At 39.0% G+C, this 26,184-nt stretch overlaps 1 protein-coding gene, 1 long non-coding RNA gene and 1 pseudogene across 2 annotated transcripts; 1 reads left to right on the top strand and 2 right to left on the bottom strand.

The window, feature by feature from the left end:
• Nucleotides 1-10,350: 10,350 nt before the first annotated feature.
• Nucleotides 10,351-19,263, bottom strand: LOC110600838 (annotated as a pseudogene).
• A 1,438-nt stretch (nt 19,264-20,701) lies between these two features.
• On the bottom strand, nt 20,702-22,556 carry LOC110601138 (cytochrome P450 71D10). Its single transcript, XM_021738170.2, has 2 exons — nt 21,528-22,556; nt 20,702-21,445 (listed from the first exon to the last, which is right to left on the bottom strand). The coding sequence occupies exons 1-2, from the start codon at nt 22,428-22,430 to the stop codon at nt 20,831-20,833; spliced, it is 1,518 nt and encodes a 505-aa protein (XP_021593862.1). The 5' UTR covers nt 22,431-22,556; the 3' UTR covers nt 20,702-20,830.
• A 2,594-nt stretch (nt 22,557-25,150) lies between these two features.
• LOC110602406 lies at nt 25,151-26,152 on the top strand. The gene is made up of 2 exons (XR_002485969.2): nt 25,151-25,519; nt 25,727-26,152. It is a non-coding gene; the product is annotated as an uncharacterized LOC110602406 (long non-coding RNA).
• Nucleotides 26,153-26,184: the final 32 nt, after the last annotated feature.

A 26,184-nucleotide genomic window follows, 5' to 3' on the forward strand; every position in this document is an offset into this window, starting at 1 on the left:
GCAGCCGAAAGTAGAGATTCGGCCGCCGAAGATGCTTGAGTTTCGGCTCTGGAAGGACATTTGGCCGCCGAACCTGCCGCTGAAAGTGTTTTGTTTAGCCTTCTTTTGCCTGCTATATGTGATTGTTCTAGGAGGTTTTAGGGGTTCTTTGGGGAGTTGTTTAAGAATTGTTTATGAGTTGTTTAGGTTGTGTTTGACACCTCATTCAAGTCCATTTGTGTAGGATTGAACCCGAGAGATCGAGGAGGTCATCAGTATTAGTCGTTGCAGAGTCAGTGCAGTATCTGCTAGAGGAGCAAAGGTGAGTAGAACGTAACTTAATATTTTTAATATGAGAAATGATATATATTTGTCGTATGTGTCATGCATCACGAGTTTCATGAGTATGCAATAGGTTGATTGCATTAGAATCACGACTATGATGCATTGCATTGGTTATTGATGGTGTGGATTGGACCCAGGCGACTTCAATAGCCCATGCTCTGTTATGGCTAGGTAAGACCTGTGTGAGCTCCACAGGAGGAGTCGGGCGCTAGTACATGTAGTGACGAGCTTCTGATGGGGCCGTGCACCGACAGAGGGAGTTTTGGGGTCATGTCTAATCCGAGATGTGAAATGTTTGTGCAGTGACGCATTTCATGAGAGCATGTGGTTAATGAACTGTTTTCCTTGTTTCTACTCACTGGGCTTTAGTAGCTCATCCCTTTCCCTTAACCCCAGTTTTGCAGGGCCAGAGTTAGCCAGGGGAGATCAGAGACAGCAGGATGTCAGCTATGGTTTTTGCTTGTGTATTAGAGTAATGGACATGATGTAACTTAAAGAGATGTTTGTAAAATGGTGTAATAGATTGTAAGTTAATATGTTTATGGTTTAGAATGTGCTTTGCCTAGTGTATGCTTAATCCCTGGTGTATGCATGTATCCTGTTTTACGTTTCTTGATGAGAAATGTGTCAAACTAGGCTTAACGTATGTTGTGTTTCTAAAACTCCAGTGATTGGGGAAAAAGGGTTAGAGTCCCGTAACCCAGAAAACTGTGAGGGAAGAAAAGGTTTCAATCCCTTTACCCTAAGCAGAAGCCAAGGCTAACCTGTGATATGCTGACCCTAAGAGAGTGGGTTCTATGTTTTCAGACATAGGGCATGGAGGATGATCACATTTCCCTATTATGGTGATTCCAAAAGCCAATCACCACCTGAATTCCTTAAGCCTTAGCTTCCTGATCTGTGTGTCCATACTTCACACTGACTACTTAACATAGGGGACATTCCCTAAGTTTCTCAACTCGGTTACTTAAGAACCTCATTTCAACCTTCTCCTACACTCCACAAGCTTCTGCTGCGCTACTCTGATCCTTACTTCTCTCTTTTCCTCTTAACTAACCTGGCCTCTTCTCTAACTCTCAATAGGTAGTACCCATATTGCTGATCACACTAAAACTACAACCAGCTCCTACTAGCTGTTCTAATAGATCACCAATCCTAACTGGGAATACCTATCCGTAGTAGTGACCTTGTTACTGCTTACAGTCACAACAAAGTCGCAAGGATCCATCCTTCATTTCCCACAACAACACTGGAATATTCCAGGGTGAGGTACTAGGTCGGATAAAACCTTTATCTACTAAGCTTCTACACTACTCTGACTATTCTCTCAACTCTGCAGGTGCCATCCTATAGGGTAGAAGGAAAGAAATGGTTCCGCGTCCAGACACCATACAGATGGAAAACCTGACAGCTTGTCTGGGAAACATCTAGAACTCACTAGCAACGGGCACTGAGGCTAATTCCCTACCCTGATTGCTAAACTCGCTCACAAGAGCTAGAACCCTCTAACAACCTTTCCTGAGTAAACGATGAGCCTGATGGGCTGACCTCAAACCTCTAGGCACCTATACTCTGTCCCCTTCAAGGACAACCTCTGATCCATTTGGCACTCTGAACATGACTACCTCTGAGGGAGTACTACGAGTAGTTAGCCAATCCGCCCTAGAATGACATCACACAGTCAAATCTAGAACCATAAGGTCAGCTGGAAGGCATCTACCTGAATTGACTGACTCTGCCTCAGATGGATCATACTCGGGTCCACTAACCCAGAGAAAAACACTCTAAGCCCAAAAGTCAGCAAACCCACTTTAGCAACAGCTCACTCAAAGCAATAAAGAAAGAGAATCACTAGGGTTCAAAACAAGTAGCATACACATCCGAACACCCTCAAGTGAACGTACTTGACGTCACCGTGTTTGGTGTGTTAGCCTCCTGCTGAGTCAGGGTGAAGATTCGATCTAAAGCTAACGGAACTTCCCTCGGGACCCTACTGAAGAAACGACTCACCCTCTTCCTCTGCCTCAACCACCACTGAATCCCAAACCGGCTCTCTTCTTCTCTTCCTCTTACTCTAATCTGATTCACTTACTTTTCGGCTCTCCCTTTCTTATTCTTACTCTTTTCTTCCTCTTCTGCTTCTTCCTCTGCTCTTTGTCTTCCTTCCTCTACTTACTCTATCTTCCTTCCTCTTTCTCTTATCGTCTAGTTCCTCTTCCCCTTTTCTATCTCTTACTCTGCTCTATCTCACTTAACTACTCGTGAGGGGTTGCACTTTGCGATGAGAGATCACTCTCCCTATGCCTGGAGTTATAAAACTCTGAAGCCATAGCATCTCATAGCAACTCTTTCGAGCTCTTCTCTAGCTTACTAACCTCTAGCTACTAACTCTTCTCTGAACCTCTATCTGAACATCCAACTCTGCTGCACTCTGCTACTCTCACATCAGCTGACATCCTACTAGAGTCCACAAGAACATACACATCAGAACACTCAAAAGTGAGCATACCTGGCATTACTGTGTCTGATGTGTCTGCCTCTCTTCCTTGTCTACTGGCCTGAGCCGCTCTGCCTGCAAAAGTCTGCTGGGACTGAGCCATCCAAGGCGCAGTAGGACACTCACGAACCATGTGCCCCTCCTGACCACACCTGAAACATGGTGTTGTCCCTGCAAGACAGACTCCCTTATGCAGCCTTCCACACCTCAAACAGTTTGATCTGCCTACACCAGAACTCGAACCAGCACCACAACCCAGACTAGGGTTTACCCTATTCCAGAACTCCCTTTTCTTTGACCCTTTAAGGCCTCTGACTTTTTTCTTACTGGTTCTCCCCCACTTCACTCCTTTCGAGGTAGCTGTACTCCAAATGGAGGGCTCATTTTCTCCTGAACCAGAAATCCTGGAATCCTTGGTCTGAGCATCGTCTAAAGACTCTTCATCCATATTCACCTGCAGACCTACCTCCCTTTTCTGCACATCTAACGCTACTTTTCTCCTATCTCCAGATCATCTCCCTAGATCCATTCCCTCTCTGCTTTCATCAAAAGACTTTTCCGAATCCCTTTCAGACGGATCTGATTCCACATATCGACTAGCACCACTCATCTTAGCTCTTCTGAAAAACAACACACAAGCAAACAAGCATTAGTACACATATGGTTCATATAGCAACACATGAACCTACAATAGCATAACAACTGACCCTATGAGAGTGGATTCTATGTTTTCAGACATAGGGCATGGAGGTTGAGCTTGGTAGTGGATCACTGGTGTAGGCCCTGGGGGCTGTTTCAGACTGATATGTCTGAGTGTTTTTTTAAGGTTAAGCCTGGTGGTTTTACAGAAAAAGTGTGAAAAAAAAACTAGTGGTCTAGTTGGATCATGTATGGGATTTATCAGATACACAGAGTTCAGGTTAGGCTTGCTACGGGTCTAGGCGGCCTTAAGCCGATCTGGATCCTAGCGCTGGGCAGTTTGGGCCGTTACAAAGGGGTACCGGTTTCCGGGCTGTTACAGCTTTATCTCTCATCTTTCCATATCATTGGTAAAAAATATCACACGTCACTATTTTAGATATATTTAAAACGATTAGACGGCTGGAATGATTTAAAAAATAAAAAAATATCTCCTCTTTCGATATTATTTTAGATATATTTGATATTTTTTTTAAAAAAAATACCTTTAGATAATTAGATGGCTTTATCTCTCATCTTTCCATATCATTGGTAAAAAATATCACACGTCACTATTTTAGATATATTTAAAACGATTAGACGGCTGGAATGATTTAAAAAATAAAAAAAATATCTCCTCTTTCGATATTATTTTAGATATATTTGATATTTTTTTTTAAAAAAAATACCTTTAGATAATTAGATGGCTTTATCTCTCATCTTTCCATATCATTGGTAAAAAATATCACACGTCACTATTTTAGATATATTTAAAACGATTAGACGGCTGGAATGATTTAAAAAATAAAAAATATCTCCTCTTTCGATATTATTTTAGATATATTTGATATTTTTTTATAAAAAAAATACCTTTAGATAATTAGATGGTTTTATCTCTCATCTTTCCATATCATTGGTAAAAAATATCACACGTCACTATTTTAGATATATTTAAAACGATTAGACGGCTTGAATAATTTAAAAAATAAAAAAATATCTCCTCTTCCGATATTATTTTAGATATATTTGATATTTTTTTTTTAAAAATACCTTTAGATAATTAGATGGCTTTATCTCTCATCTTTCCATATCATTGGTAAAAAATATCACACGTCACTATTTTAGATATATTTAAAACGATTAGACGGCTGGATGGCTTTATCTCTCATCTTTCCATATCATTGGTAAAAAATATCACATGTGACTATTTTAGATATATTTAAAACGATTAGACGGCTGGAATGATTTAAAAAATAAAAAAAATACCTTTATTTTACTTTTTATTTATTATAAATAAAATACAACTTTATTATGGTCATTTTAAAATGTATACATGAGACTTAATTAAATAAATTGAATTAACGTAATGAATTTATTTAAGTAATTTTTTAATATATAAATAAAAAAGAAAATAATTTAAAGAATTGGGAATGATAATACCTATTATATATATATATAAAAAAAAAAACCATCAATTATTGAAAATTTACGGAGGCGACAACTTCAATCAACTATTCCAATCATTTCACCAAGTATTTCCTAACTTTAGAATTCCACCGTCGTATGGTCTCTTTAATGATATGCTGCTTGTTAGGGCTGAGCAATCGTTTTAGTTTAATTTTGAATTAAATTGAATTAAAAAAATTAAAAATTAAATTATAAAAATATTAAAAATTAAAAAAATTGATTATAAAAATATAATCGAATTGAATTGAACTGATAAAAATCGATTCGATTTGATTCGATTTAAATTAAAATTTATATATTTTTTAATTTTCTGCTTTTAATTTTAGTAAAATAATTTAATAAATATTTCACATAAATTTATTATAACAACCCGGAAACCGGACCGCTACCGGCGCTAGGATTCAGATCGACTTAAGGTCGTCGAAACTCATAGCAAGCCTAACATACATCCTGTACATCAAATAAAATCCTATACATGATCATACATTTTCATAAAAACTTTAAACTTTTATTTTACCAAACCTGACCTGTGCATGCATCAAAACTATGTACATAAAAATCTCATACCAGAGCCCTCATCAAATGCTCTAGTTGGGTCCACATTTCATATATCAAGCTTGGTTCAACATATATCATCATTAAAATATTTCATAAAGATCATGTACAACAGGGATTAACCATACATTAGAGCCAAGCACAATACTAAACCTCATTACAATACTGAACAATACCTTGTATTACATTACATGTCCACTTCTAATCTATTACATAGACTATACCATAACCTGGTTGACTTTCTCATAGCTACATGTGCTCCTGCAAACCTGGGGGTTAGGGGAGAGGGGTGAGCTACAAAAGTCCAGTGAGCAGAACAGTGAAAATAATTTAATAAACGTATGCTTTCATGGAATGCGTCACAACACAAACAATTCACATCACGGATGGAATGACCCAAAAATCCCTCTACTCTGTGCCCGGCCCTTGATGGAGCTCCTCAAGACATCTATTATATATATAAGCTCTGTGCCAGGGGCGTAGTGCAGGCCTCACCTAGTCTTTCCTGTACTCTGTGCCCGGCCCTTGATGGAGCTCCTCAGGACTTCTATTACATAACATAATATCTAGAGGGCTAATGGGTCGTCCTGTTGTCCATCCACACCCACAATGAATAATGCAATGCGTCATATTCGTGAATTCTAATGCAACAACCTATTATATATCATGATGCATGTATATACTTAAAACATTTGATTTCTCAAAATAACAGATTAGTTTAGTTCCACTCACCTCTGGCTAACTCTGAACTAACTCTATAGCAGCTATCTCACTGTTGATCACCTCGGTTCCTCATGTCCGATCCTACACAGGTGGACTCAAATGAGGGACCAAAAAACTCTAACATGACTCTAAACAACTTCCCAAAAATCCCCCTAAAACATCATAAAATGTAATACCCGGCTAGACTCCGGTATCAGAATTTCTACCGTCCAGTGGAATCTCGAATGTCGAAAACTTCTAGAAGGGTAAAATCATGTTTTTATAAAATATTTTAATGTATTATATGTTTTTAAGTAAAAAGGAAATTGAGTGTTGTATGAAAATGACCAAGGAGGCATTTCCAGGTTCGGCCGTCGAACCTTAAGTTCGGTCGTCGAACGTGGGATGGTTTAGGGGGGCATGTTAGGCTACCGAAAGTCTCAAGGGTTCGGCCGCCGAACCTCATGTTCGGCCGCCAAACTTGCATGAGATGTGGGGGCACGTTCGGCTGCCGAAAGGTGGTCTGCCAGCCCTATATAAGAGCTTCATGGCCGAAACGGGCGAGTTTTCTCCCCATTTTCGGCCACGGTGAGTCCATGCTCTCCTTTGGTTCGTTTTTGATGTTTTTCCTCCGATCTTTCATGTTTTAACAAGCTTTATGTTGATTTGAAGAGATTTGAGCAAAAAGAGCAAGTTTTGGAAACTTGGAGACCAAAGAGCGGATCTCTCCCATCTCCGAGTCGGATTGTCTCTCCTCTCGTTCTACAAGAGGTAAGAGTAGACCCATAGTTCCTTTCATGTTTTAAGTAAGTTTTATGAAGTTCTTGGGGTAGAAATGCATGTGTAGGTTTATGTTGAGTTTTTGGTTAAATGTGTGTTTATGAGCAAAGTATGTTGGATAAACATGTTTGATGTGTTGTAGATGGGGTTTAGGATAGTTGAAGCTCCTAGGAGCTTGTATGCTTGAGTATGCATGTTGTAGAATAGGAAAGTGCTTGATTGAATGAGTTGGGAGGCGTTTATACATGTTGAGCTGAGTTTCTGCCCTTTTGAGAGAAACCAGGTTCGGCAGCCGAAGGTTCTTTCGGCCGCCGAACCTACCTGTGGTAGCATGAGTCGGCTGCCAAACCCTGCCCCGAAAGATGACTTTCGGCTCTGGAAGGGACTTTCGGCCGTCGAAGGTGCCGCCGAACATGCATGAGTTTCGTCTCTGGAGGGAACCTTCGACCGCCGAAAGTGCCGCCGAAGGTGCATGACTTTCGGCTCTGGAGGCACTTTCAGCCGCTGAAAGTGCCCTGCTCAGCCTTCCTTTGCATGTTTTCTATGGATGTTTTGAGGTGTTTTATGGAGTTTTTGGGGAGTATATTAGAGTCTTGATCATAGATGTTTGGTCCCTCATTTGAGTCCACCTGTGTAGGTTCGGACTCGAGGAACCGAGGACCCCAGCAGTGAGATAGCTGCTTTCGAGTCTTGTCAGAGCTAGCCAGATGTGAGTGGAATAACTCTCTATGTTTTCAAAGTAAATAATGAACGTTTTAGCATGATTCACGCATCATGAATGCCATGAGATATATTAGGGTGCTTGCATTAGAATTCACGAATATGTCGCATTGCACATTATGTTGTTGTTGTGGATGAATGTTGAATGATCCATTAGCCCTTATATGGTATGACAGACTATGGAAGTCCGGGTGAGCCTGCACTACGCCCCCGGCATGACTGAATATGTATGTTATGCTATGGAAGTCCAGGTGTGCCTGCACTACGCCCCTGGCATAATTAGACTGTATAGAGGGCTAAGCGGTGACAAGTTCATCCTTGATGTGAAATGTTTGTGCTGTGATGCATTCCATGATATCATAGGTTTTAAATACTATGTTTTATTATTCTGCTCACTAGGCTCTAATAGCTCACCCCTCTCCCTTAACCCCCAGATTTGCAGGTACAGGGTAGACCAGGAGGTCAGCAAGAGTAATGAAGTCATGGTCATGTAATAGCTAGTGTGGACATGAAAAATGTTGATATGTTATGTTGAGTACAGTCATGTAAAAGTATGGTATAGAAATGTAATGTAATGATGTTTATGGAAGTTTAGGGTTGTGCTTGACTATAGTGTAATGTTATTAATCCCTTGGAGTACATGATCTTTTGATGCTTATGTAAATCAAACTCAATACATGTTATGTCACCCCATTGGAGCAATGATGAGACTCCAAGGAGGGGTTAATGTTTATGATGATGTTTATGTATAGTGTCTGCACAGGTTGAGTTTGGTGATTGAATGGAAAGAAAAGTTCAAATTTTTTATGTATGTTGTTGATCATGTATGGGATTAAACAGGTTCACAGGATGAATGTTTGGCTTGCTACGGGTCCCGGCGGCCTTAAGCCGATCTAAATCCTAGCGCCGGTAGCGGTCCGATTTTCGAGTCGTTACATAAAACATGCCTAGAAAAACATGCAAAGGAAGGCTAGGCAGGGGACTTTCGGCTGCAGGTTCGGCAGCCGAAAGCCCCTACAGATCCGAAAGTCAGACAATTTCGGGGGCAGGTTCGGCGGCCGAAGGTCCTTCCAGAGCCGAAAGTCACAACCTTCGGGGGCAGGTTCGGCGGCCGAAACTCCCCTCCAGAGCCGAAAGTCCAACTTTTGGGGGCGAGCTTAGGCGGCCAAAACTGCCTCCACAGGCAGGTTCGGCGACCGAAACTGGCTTTGGCGGCTGAACCTGGGCTCTCCCAAAGGGCAGAACCCGATTCTGCCTCTCACATCTAGCCACCAAAAACCTCACAACATGCATTCAACTATCCTAAAACATGCATAAACACTTATTCAAGCATATAGGGGCATAAAACTAGCCTATACCCCAACAAACATCAACATAGCATCACATAATCATACATTTATCATTTAACTAACATAAACCCTAACATTTTACATCTACTCTATACATGCATCAAAACCCTTAACCCATTCTTAAAACTTACTTAAAACATCATAAAAGACGTGGATCTACACTTACCTCTTGAAGATCGAGAGAAGATGCAATCCCAAACTTGGAGATATGGATTTAAAACATCATAAAAGACGTGGATCTACACTTACCTCTTGAAGATCGAGAGAAGATACGATCCCAAACTTGGAGATATGGAGGAACGAGCTCCGGGGGTCTCCAAACTTCAAAACTTTGATCTAAACTTAAAATCTTCAAAAACAAGATAGAAACTCATGAAAATCATGAGAGACTTGAAAGAAAAGCACAAGATCGACAAGGGGTAGCAGAGACTCACTTTGCCCGGAAATGGAGAGAGAAAACTCGCCCATTTTCGGACAAGGAGCCCTTTATAGGTGGCTGGCTAGACCACCTTCCGGGGCCAAAAGTGCCTCCTCATCCGCCCCATGTTCGGCGGCCGAACATTAGGTTCGGCGGCCGAACCTGGGTTTTTCCCTCAAGCTCTTTTCTTTTCAAAACTCAATTTCTTTCTTCATTAAAACTATAAAAACATATAGAAACATTTTAGAAAACTTTTATTTTATCATTCTAGAAGGCTCCGACATCCGAGAATTCCGGATTCCAACGGAGATTCCGCCGAAAGGTAGGAATTCCGATACCGGAGTCTAGCCGAGTATTACATTTATCAATAAATATTTTGTCTGAATACATAATGATAATATTTAAAAAATTCATAAAAATCCATATAAAATTTAAAAATACATATAAAATCAGTATTTCACATAATAAAAATATGTATAAAATCGGTTATTCGATTTATCGGTTATTTAATACGTTTAAACCGAACCGAACTAAAAATTAAATAAGTTAAAAAATGCTAACCGAACCGAACTGAATATTCTGATTAATCAAACCATGAAATCGAAATTGATCGGTTCAGCTCGATTTTTCGATTCAAACCTATTTATGCTCTCCCCTACTGCTAGCCAATCAATTTATCATGGATTTATCTAAGTTATCTCCAAGTAGAAAACAAGCTTTTTTAATCCAAAGCTTTATATATTTTACATCTTAATTTCACGAGTTGAAACTCGAAACCCACCTGCATGGCATCTTATTTCCTTTTACTTTATTATTATTATTATTATTTAGAAAATTAATGAAAAATAAACAGACAACAGTAACTAAACTTGCGCAGTTTATTAAATTTCTAGTTCATACAAGCCATAACTTCCCTCCGACATCATTCAACATAGGAAGGATGATAGGTATTGGGATTAAATACAAGTTTTCTTTCTTGCGTATTGCCAAGCCACTAACCTCGGTCATGTCAAGATCTTCAGGCTTCAATCCACTGGGAAGTTTCCAATCAAAGTGGTATAACAATTGTGCAAGTGGCAACTCAACATTGGCAAGAGCCATTGATATTCCAGGACACATCCTCCTTCCTGAACCGAAAGGGAGATACTCAAAATCCATCCCTTTGTAATCAATTGAACTGTTAAGAAATCTCTCTGGACAGAACCTCTCGGCTTGAACCCAATATTTTGGATCTCGACCAATTGCCCATGCGTTAATGAGAACTTTCGTCTTGGCAGGTATATTATATCCATTAATCTCACAACTCATGCGACATTCTCTTGGAATAAGAGATCCAGGAGGGTGTAGCCTCAAGGTCTCTTTGATTACAGATTTCAAAAATTTCAGCTCATGTATTCCTGTTTCATCTACAGTTCCTTTCTGATTAAATACTCGTCTTACTTCAGCCTGTGCCTCCTCCATCAGCTTTGGATTCTTCAACAGTTCTGACATTGCCCACTCCATTGTTGCTGATGATGTCTCACTCCCAGCACTAAATACATCCTGCTATACATTCGACACTTTAGTATCAAGTATATGCTTATTAATGTTGACATTTGGGAAAAAGAAAGAAAAATTACTGACCAGGATAATTGCTTTAAGACCTGCATCAGGGAGAGGAACTTCAAGATTTCCTTGTTCTTGAAGCTTTAAAAGAACATGAATAAGATCTTCTTCTACTTCACCACCGTTCACTTGAGAGGCTGTGGCCTCGCTTTTGTGCTCCTGAACGATATTCTCAATTATCCTATCAATTTGTCGATGTAGCTTCTCAAGTTTTGGCCTTAATCCACTCATCCGTTCAAGCCCTTTGATTGAAGGGTACATTTCAGCAATAGCAAAACCTGAGGACAGACTTAAAGATTGTTGAATGGTTGCAATGAATTCTTCCTGATCTCTGCACTTTTTCCCGACTGCAGCTCGCGATATTATGCTAAGCGTGAGGAGGAAAAGTTTCTCAGAAAGATTGATAGGAGAGTTGCCTGTCAGTGAAATTGCCTTGATGAGATTAGAAACCTCCTCTTCCCTGATGGACCGGAAGGATTGGAAGTTCCACTGTGCAAATTTTTCGAAGTTGTCTCCAATAGGTACCGTAGGGAGAAAACGCAACATCGACACAATCATAAAATAAGATGGAGAAAGCAATAAGGAGAGGCCTTTGAGCGAAGATAATATCATGGGTTTTCAAGACCTCTTCAGCAACTTCTGCAGAGGAAACAACAATAGTGGAAACTTCACCTAGTTGCAGGTGCATCAGGGATCCATGTTTCCTAGCCAAATCTGCAAGCTTGTGATGGGGGAGGGAACCCAGAAGATTGTGAACGTTTCTGATAAAAGGTAATTTCCAAGGCCCCGGGGGGAGCTTACGGGTTGAGTTCTTGTTGGCTTTTGCTTTCACTAGTATAGTTAGTGATAAATATTTTCCTCTTCCTGGTCCATGATAGATCTGGTTTCTTCTGGGTCCCTTCTTGCTGGGCTCCCTGGTGGATCTCTCCATATTCTTCCTGGTGAAAGGACCTGTAAGATAAGAAAGAATGGTCAGGGGCCTACCGGGTGTGCCCCGGCGGAGGCCCTCCGACGCTCAAGTCAGATTTTATGGCTCAGAGTAGTATATTTAGGCAAGGGTTACAGAAAGAATAAAAATGGTGTCCAGGAAGGAGAAAGAAGAAGAAGAGAGCCCCCTCTGCGTGGCCTTTACCGTGATATATATATCTGTCTCTCTGCCACAATGCTAGCTGTCTTCTGCCGCCTAGCTCCGTATGTACGGATGTGTCAGGCGCCTGCTCCATGCGTAACGGCCATTAATTCTCCTCTGATACGCATGCGGAAGGACCTACCAGTGGGGCATCTTGGTCATTTTCCCCTTTCCGGGCTGGGTTAAATGGTAGGGCTGAAGTTGAGCCTGGTGAGGGCCTGATTACTGGGCCGAGAGGTTTGGGCCGGCTTGATTGAGGAGTCTAGGCGGAGTCCGGCCCTGTGACTGAGCGGGTTGGACCTGGCTCTCGAGGGGAATATTGTAGCCTTCGGATCATGGACTGTTTTCATGGGCTTGGCCTTTAGACCGGGGTGAAGAAATCCAGCGATCATCAATTGCCCCTTTATCTCCTCAGCAGTTATTCCATGACTGGTGAGGGGATAAATCTTTAAACTCTATTTATGACCGTGTGGTCTGAGAACTGCTCTTGTCGAAAGTATCCCTTTCTTGCCTTTTTATTATTTTTGTCTGAGCGTTGGACTCTCGTGTATGTTTTTTGCCCCTGAGTATTTATGGGCTGTCTTCTCTTGAGCGTTTTGCAGGCTCTTTGTTGCCTGGACCTTTCTCTAGGTCAGCTGAGTTGGTTTGGTGTGAGTGGTCAATTTTCGAGGTCGGTGCCTCTTATAATTGCCCCTGATTCTCTGTTTGGCTTTGTATTTTGGTATGCAGTTTGCTTAGGAATCGCCTTGCCTTAACTCGGTCTGCCTATTGGGTTTACCAGTACTGCGCTCGTTTTCTTGAGATCGGCATGGTGCTTTGGTACTTTTGGCTGTTGTGTGAGATCAAAGTCTCTCTACCTGATGACTCGAGGTCCTTTGGGAGGTCGGAGTTTAGCTTTTCATTTATGGTCCCGTGCCCCAATCTTTTATGTGAGATCGGAACTATTGTTCTTACGAGTTGTTTTTGCTTGCGGCACCGGACGATCTTGGGGATCCCGGCCATTTTTGCTCCGGGAGATCTTTGAGATCTTCGCCGGTCTTCTACCTCAGTGAGGTCTTCTACCTCTCAATGAGGTCTTCTACCTCCCAGTGAGGTCTTCTGCCTCAGTGAGGTCTTCTGCCTCATTGAGGTCTTCTGCCTCATTGAGGTCTTCTACCTCTCAGTGAGGTCTTCTGCCTCAGTGAGGTCTTCTGCCTCTTTGAGGTCTTCTGCCTCGATGAGGTCTTCTGCCTCATTGAGGTCTTCAGCCTCTTAGTGAGGTCTTCTCATGCCAGGACCTCAGTGAGGCCTTCTTTTTCCAGGACCTCAGTGAGGTCTTCTTTTGCCAGGACCTCAGTGAGGTCTTCTTTTGCCTGGACCTCATTGAGGTCTTCTCAGGGAGTTCTTCTTTTGCCAGGGGATCTTGGGGATCCTGGTCTTTGTTGCTCCGGGAGATCTTGGAGATCTTCGCCGGCTGTTTTTATTTTGTTTTCCCGGGAGTTCTAGGGGATTCCGGTCTTCTTTGTTTTTCCGGGAGTTCTAGGGGATCCCGGTCTTCGTGCTCCGGGAGGTCTTTTAAGACCTTCATCAATCGTTTTTGTTTTGTTTTTCTGGGAGTTTTAGGGGATCCCAGTCTTCTTTGTTTTCCCGGGAGTTCTAGGGGATCCCGGTCTTCTTTGTTTTCCCGGGAGTTCTTAGGGGATCCCTGTCTTGTTTGTTTTCCCGGGAGTTCTAGGGTATCCCGGTCTTCATGCTCCGGGAGGTCTTTTAAGATCCTCACCGGCCGTTCCGGGGTGACCTCGGGGCCCTGCCGGCTGTTTTTTGTTTTGTTTTCCCAGGAGTTCTAGGGGATCCCGGTCTTCATGCTCCGGGAGGTCTTTTAAGATCCTCATCGGCCGTTCCGGGGTGACCTCGGGGCCCGCCGGCTGTTTTTTGTTTTGTTTTCCCGGGAGTTCTAGGGGATCCCGGTCTTCATGCTCCGGGAGGTCTTTTAAGATCCTCACCGGCCGTTTCAGGGTGACCTCGGGGCCCGCCGGCTGTTTTTTGTTTTGTTTTCCCGGGAGTTCTAGGGGATCCCGGTCTTCATGCTCCGGGAGGTCTTTTAAGATCCTCACCGGCCGTTCCGGGGTGACCTCGGGGCCCCGCCGGCTGTTTTTTGTTTTGTTTTCCCGGGAGTTCTAGGGGATCCCGGTCTTCATGCTCCGGGAGGTCTTTTAAGATCCTCACCGGCCGTTCCGGGGTGACCTCGGGGCCCGCCGGCTGTTTTTTATTTTATTTTCTCTGGAGTTCTAGGGGATCCCGGTCTTCATGCTCCGAGAGGTCTTTTAAGATCCTCACCGGCCGTTCCGGGGTGACCTCGGGGCCCCGCCGGCTGTTTTTTTGTACCTCCTTGAGGTTTTGCACAAGATTCGGGCTCATTGGCCTTACTGTCGCTTCGTCATCTCAACTGGTTTTGTGCCTAATTGAGGTCTTGGGCAAGATTCAGGCTTATTCTGCAAAATAAAAGCTTGCCCAGAGCGTATATAACGAGGATGCTCATTGTTAATTCAATAATGTTCACCAATAAATAATATGTCGCATATGACACTTGGTTTCATATTTCAGATGGACGAATGCAAGTATTAACTGTAACTAACAATATTAGCTCATGCACTTTAGAGAGTTCAATAAGTAATATTTGCACGTGTAAACTTCTCCAGAATTTTTCAATCTATAAAATATAGGCAATTATCAGGGTATCTAAACTCACAGAGGTATATTTTGATTAAATTTAGTCTTACTATTTTCATATGATGCATGCCTTCTAATAATCTATGAGGTCACTTGTTTTTTATGATGTTTAATTGAAAATAATTGTCAATAACTAAAAGCATTCTTGAAATTCTGAAGCAAAATAATAAATATACACAGCGAAGTGTGATTTGGGTAACTGGAGCATATATATATATCATGAGTATTTAAAATAAGCAATTAAGGGCTTATAAATTTCTCCAACAGTAATTATGTTAATGACGCGTGTCAAGTAACGTGTACCTTATTTCAATCATCAATCGGCCTGATTGTCAAAAATGTGGCGAGCAGCATTTCAGATGAGTGCAGGTTCTCGAGGGCCGAGTGAGTGCGGGTTCATAATTGGAAGTGCGGTTCGCACCGATCTACTCACATGATGCCTAATCAGTGGATTTCCAGCTATTCAAAAGACCAAGTTCATCATGGAGGGCATTCTTAAGATTTGGGAGGTATTGCGCCTCCGGATTCAACCCCTCAGAAGCACAAAACAATAGCAAAGTGTTACGACGTATGCTCGTTTCCCCTCCGTTTCTCTGACTGTGATTCCCTTTTTTCGTCCCCAATATATATATGGTAGTTAGGTAATAATATTCTGCTGTTTGCTCTTGCTTGCTCTCTCTCCTGAGTAAATATGGGTACCAGTATCTGTTAATATTTGAGATTCAGTACATCTCAAACATTGTGACTGATAATCATGTCTTCACTTGCAGATGGTCTTCAGTCTCTTTGCAGCCTGAACAAATCCCACAATCACCTGCAGCTCGTCCATTTGCTGGGACCTAAAATGCCTCTGAACAACATCTACTAGTTGCTCTTTAGATGGGTTGGGGATAGCATCCATAAGATTGAAGTGTCTCCAATATTTCCACAAGGCAGCCATCTCTAATTCGCTGAGGTCAACTTTCACGGTCCCACAAGGTGTGGAAACAGAGCCTTTATACTGCGAGTCACAAGAGAGGGACCCGCTCATAGTCTTGTGAGATGACCCATTGATTTATGCGTCCTATGCCTTGATCTATGGGACTTTTGGGTGTCCTCGAATGCCGTGTCAGATCCATTCCAATGTACATTATCAAATTCCAAATCATCGTGTCCCACAAGGTGTGGAAACAGAGCCTTTATCCCACTAAGGGCATTCCTCTGTAACTTTACTTCTATGCCATTTGTAAGAACCAGCTAATGTCAGCCACCAATTAACCCGCCACCAACTCGCAAGCCACCAATTAACCCGCCACCAACTCGCAAGCCACCAATTAACAAGCCTCCTCCTGCAGAGGGAAACGCCTCAGTTGACCCAACAGACAAACACCATGGACCCCCAAATAAGTGGTCACCCAGTTCAGTTGATGGATCAACAGGAGTTGGTGATCATCAAGAGAAGGCATTCCCTGATAAAGACAAGCCATAAAAACGCAAGGGAGTGACGCCACCACACAAGCCTGGACACCCTCCTGCAGTTGGTACAGAGGACGCAACACACAGGCCACCAACAAAGAAGAAACCCCCACTATACAGCCACAGGCCTCCGTCATCCGATTAAGCGCCCAACGCTAGAGCTGGCCTATTTAATCAGAGGTTGAAGGCTTGCCGACCTGGTAATCTAACCAATCTATCGAGCTCTTGATTGTCCGACCTGCGGGCTTGACCATGCAGATCCCTCGATGCTCTAATCAAGCGTTCCTTCGATGCTCCGCCCAGCGAAGCTGTTTCTTGAGAGCAACGAACTCCAACCCATGAACAAATTGATCTTGGATTTGAGGAATTCCATGTTATCGACTTGGCCGACCTGCTCAGTCAGGCCATCGTGCTCCGCTAAATTCAAGTTCGAAAATTGCACTTGTCTTCACGCTGGCCAACATCAACAACATCATTGCCTCCGATCTGAAACGCGAGTCCGAGCTCAAGCCTGCTCCGACCTCGAACACAAATCTAATTTCGAGCTCGGGTCCGACCCCATCTTATAATAATACTGTAATTGCTGGATTTCTTGAGCTCCTTTCAGAGAAGAGTACAACTTGTCCTAAGTGAGGTCTGACGCTGGAAGTCATCGTCTCAGATCGTAACCTTGTTAGGAGGATACTGAGGGTCGGACCCACTGCTCACAAGGGCCAAAATATTGCAACGGGAACGCATCTCTACGACTCTGATCCCACTTCCGCCACGACCAAAGTCCCGACGTAAGATTTCCCGGAACCTGTCTAGCTCTTGAGTGTCCAACCTAAGGACTTGACCATACAGATTCTCCGATGCTTCGATCAAGCGTTCTGGTGCTAACATAGGTCTGTTCAATGAGAGGTTGAAGGATTGTCGACCTCGTAACCCCACCGACCTCGTCTTCACATTAGACGACACACCGAGTTCCGACCGGGATCGCAAATCTAAGATCGAGCACGGATCCGACCTCAACGAGCAATCTATCACTATGGTCGTCGGATTTGCCGAGTTCTCCGACCTCCAGCATTAGGCGAACCAAAAACAGAGAGCGGCAACTGGACGGGACAATCATTTTTATCCGACCCGAAAGGCGAGGCTGATCTCAGACACGACTCCGTCCTCGATCACATCTAAGCTCGAGCACGGGTTCGACCTCAACGAGCAATCTATCGCTGTCGTTGTCGGATTTGCCGAGTTCTCCGACCTCTAGCATTAGGCGAACCAGAAACAGAGAGCGACAACTGGACGGGACAATCATTTTTATCCGACCCGAAAGGCGAGGCCGATCTCAGACACGACTCCGTCCTCGATCACATCTAAGCTCGAGCACGGGTTCGACCTCAACAAGCAATCTATCACTGTCGTTGTCGGATTTGCCGAATTCCTTCTGTCTTGCTATTCCGACCAACCAACCCAGAAATATTTTTCTGCAGAACACTGGTTCCAGAAGCCAAAACCCAGGAAGAAAGGTAACGCTTCAAACACGGATCCGACCTCGATCACATCCAAGCTCGCGCACGAATCCGACCTCAACGAGTCATCTTACACTGTGGTCGTCGGATTTGCCGAGTTCCTTTCTGTCTTGCTATTCCCACCATTCGACCTGCTTTTTTTTTTTTTTTTTTATGGACTCCTCTTCTCTTTCTCTCGCCTCCTTCTTCTCTTTCTCTTTTCTTTTCTTTTCTTTTTTATATACAACAGACCTCAGAATTCCAACAAATACATATATTCCTCACCCCTTTTTTTTTTTCTTTTACAGAAAATATTCACCAGACTTCAAAGAAAAAATCAGCCGTAATAAAATCTAATAAATATTAAAATAAATTATCTGGAAGACCATCAAAATATTCTTTAGCACAATGAACCTTTCTTTTCAGCTGGGTTATCTGCTCAAACTTTCGTACCTTATGTGGATCTCAATGGGTAGATCTGAAAACTTTAGAGATAGTAAAATCTCTTTCGATTCCCACAGACGGCGCCATTTGATAAATATTTTCCTCTTCCTGGTCCATGATAGATCTGGTTTTCTTCTGGGTCCCTTCTTGCTGGGCTCCCTGATGGATCTCTCCATGTTCTTCCTGGTGAAAGGACCTGTAAGATAAGAAAGAATGGTCAGGGGCCTACCGGGTGTGCCCCGGCGGAGGCCCTCCGACGCTCAAGTCAGATTTTATGGCTCAGAGTAGTATATTTAGGCAAGGGTTACAGAAAGAATAAAAATGGTGTCCAGGAAGGAGAAGGAAGAAGAAGAGAGCCCCCTCTGCGTGGCCTTTACCGTGATATATATATCTGTCTCTCTGCCACAATGCTAGCTGTCTTCTGCCGCCTAGCTCCGTATGTACGGATGTGTCAAGCGTCTGCTCCATGCGTAACGGCCATTAATTCTCCTCTGATACGCATGCGGAAGGACCTACCAGTGGGGCATCTTGGTCATTTTCCCCTTTCCGGGCTGGGTTAAATGGTAGGGCTGAAGTTGAGCCTGGTGAGGGCCTGATTACTGGGCCGAGAGGTTTGGGCCGGCTTGATTGAGGAGTCTAGGCGGAGTCCGGCCTTGTGACTGAGCGGGCTGGACCTGGCTCTCGAGGGGAATATTGAAGCCTTCGGATCATGGACTGTTTTCATGGGCTTGGCCTTTAGACCGGGGTGAAGAAATCCAGCGATTATCAGTTAGCATGAAGAGAAAGAGAAGGAAAGCACAATTGGCAGAAATGATAGAAAATGGAAACTCCATTGGGGCAATGATTGTTGGAGATTGGTGGTAAACTTATGGACAATATACAAATATATACACGCAAATATATATATACAAGAGCTAAGAGAAGAAAACCCAAGTGAAAAGGCAAAAATGCATTGGAGGGTAAGGGAAAAATAAGAAAATTAGAGGGCAACTTTGCAATTTACTTCATTCAAAATCAATTTGATGATACTGTATATAGCATATTAACTATTACGATTGAAAATGATAACAAAAAAAAACAAAACATGAAGCAAAATGATGGAGCAATAAGCTGCAAAGATCCTGAAAGGATCATTAAAGCAATGGCTAACCTGTTTTATCTTCTCTCTCAAATTTTCTGCCTCTTGTCCTTCTTTTTCCCTCTCTCTCTCTCTCTTTCTCTCTCTCATGCTCCGACATTTTTGTCTATCCCACTTCAATTTTTTTGTTTTTTTTTTTAAATATCCCACATCGATTTTTTGATAATTTAGAAAACTTGTTATACATTTGAAGAGACTTCCTGATAATGAAATTAGAAATTCTTCTATTCCTTTCATAATTTTTAACCTATTATTTTATTTTAGTTATCTTAAAATATTTTCATTTTTTTACATTATACTCCTTACATTCATTAATAAATATCCATTTTGCCAACTTCACTAGAATTAAAGCTAATAATTAATAAAACTAATATTTTATTAAAATTTCCTTCATGAAATGTTTAAAACCACACAATTTATTAATTATATTAACTAATATGAATAAGAGTATGTTTTGAACTATTTCTATAAAAATAACTTAATTTCATAAATAGATATTTAAAATTGAAAAAAAAATTATCAAAAGGACACTTATTAGGAAGGAAATAAATAGTGTAGTTAACATATAAATTGATTATTATAATTATATATTTTTTATTGTGATAATTTTTTATTACTAATTGTTTATTTTTATTATTAATTAATTATTTTTTTAAATAAAAATTTTAATATTTATTCAAATCATATATTATTAATAATAATTTTATTCAATAAAATTTAATGCAGCCATTTTATATTAAACATAATATATTTTAAAAAGTTTAAAAAATATTATTTAATTAAAACAACTATAATTTTTTAATTTAAATAAATAAAAATCATGAGATGAAATGAGTAAATGATTTAGAGAAACATCAATTTTTATCAAAGACATCACAAAATGCCAAAAGATATGCACATGTAACGAGGGAGGAAGAGGCCTGGGCTCTCTAGAAGGGGAGAGAATTATTGGGTGCAACCATGATATCATGATTAATATTAATTACTTATATGGTATAAATAAATAATTAATTAATTATATATGGTACCATGATTGCACCAATAATTTTTTCTTCCTTTACAAGCTTTTCGATGTGAGATGTCTGTTCTGTTCCACGATCCCACATCTATTTTTCTTTTTCTTTATTTTTTATTTATAAAATTTATTTTGTTTTATTTTATATGAATAATTTTCCTTTATAATGATATTATTATTATTATTTAGAAAAATAAGGAAGAATAACCAACAACAATAGCTAAACTTGACAGAGCTAGGAAAAACACCCCATAGCCAAGAGCTTATTTCATCACAAGACTGCTCACATACTTTTTTTTATCTATTGACATTCTACAGAGCAGGGGAGAATGCTAAGATATTCTTGTCCATGGCCTCAATTGTTCGCCCAAGGAATGGGAATTACAACCAAACCTACTTTTCTACTAAGAGCTAAACCAAACGATTCACTCATGTCTATATCTTCTTTCCTCATTCCCTCAGGTAGTTCCCAATCAAAATGGAACAACAATTTTGCAAGTAGCAACTCAATGTTAGCTTGAGCAAAATATATTCCAGGACACATTCTCCTTCCAGCACCAAATGGGATATACTCAAAATCCATTCCCTTGTAATCTATACAACTGTTCAGGAATCTCTCTGGGCTAAATTTCTCAGGTTCAGGCCAGTACTTTGGATCTCTTTCGATTGCCCATGCGTTGATTGTAACTCTAGATTTGGCAGGTATGTCATAACCATGAATTTGGCATGCCTCACTGGACTCCCTTGGCGTTAGCAGAGGAGATGGAGGATGCAGCCTCAGGGTTTCCTTCACTACTGCTTTTAAGTATTGTAATTCATGAAGATTTGATTCATCTACACTTCCCTTTTCACCATAAACACGACGTACCTCAGCTTGTGCCTCTTTCATTGTTTCTGGAAATCTCAGCATTTCAGACATTGCCCATTCCATAGTTGCAGACGATGTCTCAGACCCCGCAGTGACCAAGTCCTGTAACAAGATTAAGTAAACAAATAAATAAATATGCAACGGTTTGTTTATATCAGTAGAAAATTACTGATATAGTACTAACCCAGAGAATAGCTTTGATGGTATCATCAGTCAAGGGAAATTCAAGGTCCCCTTGCTCTCGGAGCTTCAAAAGAACATCAATTTGATCCTCCTCATCATCCTCTGCTTCTACTTGTTCACCATCTTTCATCCTTTTCTCCCTCTTCTCTTTGTGCTCATCAAGGATTTTCTGAACTATCTTATCTTTCTCTCCATGCATCTTCTCAAGCTTGGGCCTGGCTCCTGAAATCCATCCAAGAATTTTGAAAGAAGGGAATAAATTGACAAGAGTAAAACCTGTGTTCTGCTTTATGATCCTGTAAGCAGCGGAAATGTATTCTTCTTTGTGTTTGCAGTGTTTCCCAAAAGCTGCACTCATGGCTATCCCAGAAGTCATTTCGAACAGTTTCTTGCTAAGATCGATTGGCGATCCTCGGCATGAAGATATTTCTTTGACGAGATTACTCACCTCCTCCTCCCTGATGGATCGGAATGAGTCGACTCGGCTTTGACTTAAAAGCTCCAACTTGCAGATTCTCCTCAACTGCCTCCAATAGGGGCCATATGGTGCAAAACCAATGTCCAAGAAATTGTAAGACAGGATCTGAGAAGCCATTGTCTTGGGTCTCTGGGCAAAGATTACATCATGGGTTGTCAGGATTTCTTTTGCGCACTCCGGTGAAGAAAGTACTATGGTTCTGAGCTCGCCAAGCCGGAGGTGCATTATGGGTCCATGCTTGGCAGCCAGTTCTTTTAGGGAGCGATGGGGTGCTCCTTTGAGCTGGTGGAGGTTTCCGATGATGGGAAGTCTCCTCGGTCCCGGCGGTAGCTTTGCGGACGAGAAAGCACCTAATAATTTGAGGACCGTGTACAAGAAAAGGAGGGAGGTGAAGAAGAGGATCAGAGAAGGGAATTGAAGCTCCATGTGAGAATCAAGTGCAGAAGAGATGAGCCAGAAAAATTGAACCTTTAATTATATATGTTCTTTAATTATAGAGGACTTTTTGCAAAATCAGGTTTAAAAAAATATATATTTCTTAAACTCTTAGAAAAAATTTTGCCCCATCAGGATTAATAAATGTTTTATCGCAATTTAAGTGCGATAACTCTACCGCACATAAGTAGTCTGATAATAAGAAAAATAAAAAATTCTACCGACAATATAAGTGGGGTAAAATTTTCTAATTGATTTCCTTTTTTTCGCAAATGGAAATGAGTGAATTTCAATTTCTATTCTATTACCGCACTTATAAAGTGAGGTAACACTATACTTTATTTTTTAAATATATATTATATTATATTAATTTATTTATTTTTATATTAAATATATATATAATTATAAAAATTATATTAATATTAATTATTTTAATATAATTAAAATTTAATATTATAATAATTATATATAATTTATTTTAATAATTAAAATTATATATAAATATAATATCATAATTATATAAAATGATATCTATTTATCATCATATTATACTACAACACAAGATTCGAGCTTGATAACTCTGATTTTAATATTAATTATACTATTATTAAATGTGAGGGTACAAGCAGTGACTCTCGATGTTGACATAAAATATAGGACGTTCACCGGCACGAAAATACATTTGAAATATCATTAGCATTATTTTTTATATTATATATATATATATATATATATTTTTACATTCTATAATTTTTAATTATTTATATATAATTTTTTATAATTTTTAATTAATATTAATTATAATGTTATATTTATATATAATTTTAATTATTAAAATAAATTTATATATGATCATTATAATAATAAATTTTAATTATATTAAAATAATTAATATTAATATAATTTTTATAATTATATATATATTTAATATAAAAATAAATAATATAATATAATATAATATAATATAATATATATTTAAAAATAAATTATAGTATTACCGTACAACTACGATAATACTACGCAATTGAAATTAACTCATTGTAGAAAGAGGAAAATTAATTAGAAAATTTTATCATACTTTACACGTGCAGTACTACGCAGTAAAATTTTTTATCTTAAAAAAATTTTATTTTTCTCTATTATCATACTTTATAAATGCGGCAGAGTCTACCACACTTATAACATGTGATAAAATATTTATTCATCCTGATTTGGAAAAAAATTTTCCACAAACTAGATATAAGAAATATATTTTTTTTTAAATCTGATTTTGCAAAAGGCACAGTCCCAGTAATTGCATTTCAGATCTGAAATTTACTGGGATATTTTGCTTATTTTTCATTCTTTTATTTGGATACAATGAAATTAAAAGAAAGACAATATTTTAAAATAATTAAATTTTTTTCCCTTATAAATTCATTAACCCACGGGACTAAACAAATACAGGTTATTCTGGTAAGAAAGAAAGAAGGATTACATCTGAAAGAAAAATTTATTAGAAAATACCTATACAATCTAAACTAAATATTGAATATTATGGACAAAAGATTGAAAAGTCAAACTAAATTTTCCTTTCAATCCTGAAAATCAATTTCTCCAGATTGTTTTTTTGATAGAGAGATGTGTGATGGAGGCCTAAGAAAAGTAAAATTGTGATTTTAATATAAATATTAAATAACTAAATTATTAAATTTAAATTATTATAACTTATTATATTAATGATTATAATAATTTTAATCTCTTCTTTTCCTACACAAATATAATATTTATTATATATTTTATATAAAATTTATTAATACAATCTCTATTTCAATATATTTTTTCATATAACTCTCTCTTTCATTTATAAATAATTCATATTTTTAAATATTTTTTTATTTTTAGCAAATGACTCCTATTTTTAATTTTTTTTTATTTTTAACATTTGGCATGGAATCCATGATTACACAACTATTGATAGCTACATTTTTCTTCTTAACTAAATTCAAGACTATGGATAACTAAATTTTTCTTCTTAATTAAATTAAAGTTTGAAAATGAATTATCTTAATATTTTAGAGACATAATTATATATTTTTTATTAATAGTGAAATATATTTATAATATAATTATTATGAAACTATTTATATTATTATAAAATAATATTTACCTAATTAATTTTATTACTCAATAAATTAATATTTAAAAAATATTTATGATAAAACATATTATTTTTCATTACCACTACCACAACTGCCATCTACCACTATTAAATTTAAATATAATTTATTATTATATATTAATAATAATACTAAAATTCTTAATTTTTTATTACAATTGAATTTTATCTATATAAATTTATGTTTGATTATTATTTTAAATTTAAAATTTTTTAAAAAATATTTTATTTTAATAAATAAAATAAATTTATATAAAAAGTAATGCTATTTTATAAAATAATATTATATAATAATAATATAAAAAATTTTAATATTCTTGCATCATACGGTGAAATGACTAGTTTAATAAAATTGTGAATCAACACTTGGCGTTATTTTAAGTTAAAGACCACAGTACACACTATTTTTTTTATTATTACTATTATTTGATTCTTTTATTTATTATAATTTAACGGTTATGGAGTAACCACCGCATACCAGTTATATTTTGTGGTGGAAAATGAAAGAAGTTGTCTTTTGTTTAGGACAACTCTCCGGTCTCTTCCAGAACCACACAATTCATCAAAGTTGAAACCAATTGACTACTGATTATTTCCAAGTGGACCATAAGCACCTATACTATACATAAGAAATCTCTTCTTCTTTCTTTTCCTCTGATGTTTTAGGTGATATTTAATTTTGTTTCAAATTAATTTTTTTTTTTTAATTTACTTCAATCTTTTTATTTATGATTAAAATACTAAATACTATTTTAAAAAATTTTAATAATAAAATATTAAATATAGTTCTTAACTGAGAGGAAAAAAAAAAGAGCGAAGAGCGACAGTAGAAGGGTTGAAGAAAAGGTTTGGTTGTCGGTGTACAGAGGGCTCCGCTGCCTTTTGATAGTGGCAGCTCCTATTTGTGTTTTGAGAATCGTAGGTAAGTGCAGCGCTTTGCTTTTGAACATCTTTTTTTGTTGTTTTGAGTTGTTGTGAGGGTCTGTCTTTTGGGCTTTGGCTGCGAGGCATTTATCGGAATATGGTCAGAGATCAGTGATAATCCTCGTGTTTGTATTCCTTCAGACTATATTAGACTGAAATTGTTATGGGTTGATCTCTGATCTGTGAATTGCGTTATTGTACACAGATGGTGCTGTCGTTAGTCTGCTCGCTGTTTCTGGGTTGTGAAGTTGGTTCTTCTCTTGTTGATTGGCTGTTTTAGAAGCATGTTTGATTTCCTTTAATGGGCTTATGATGTATGTCGCCTTTTTCTGTATATTATTGGTTTGTTTTTCTGGTGTCTTTTCCAATTTGGTCATCGGTGTGAGCTCTCCCGGTAATCGTCGGCAGATCTCAGGGTCATCGAAGGATGCCTCTGTGGCAGTACGGTCAGTTGGGGTTTGGTTTAGTTTTGCATGTTGGACGCGATAGCATCCAAATGTGGATTGCACTGTTCACTTTGGGTTGGTGTACCGGGTTAACCGATTTGCTTGGTTTGTCAGGTGGCTTTTTTCTGAGTTGATTTGTGTACTATATGCTGAGCTGGTCTATAATTTCTGAATTTTGTCTTGTATCTGTAGTTTTTTGGGGTTTTTAGGGTTTTTT

The sequence above is a fragment of the Manihot esculenta genome, chromosome 15, assembly GCF_001659605.2.
Source record: "Manihot esculenta cultivar AM560-2 chromosome 15, M.esculenta_v8, whole genome shotgun sequence".
NCBI classification, from domain to species: domain Eukaryota; kingdom Viridiplantae; phylum Streptophyta; class Magnoliopsida; order Malpighiales; family Euphorbiaceae; genus Manihot; species Manihot esculenta.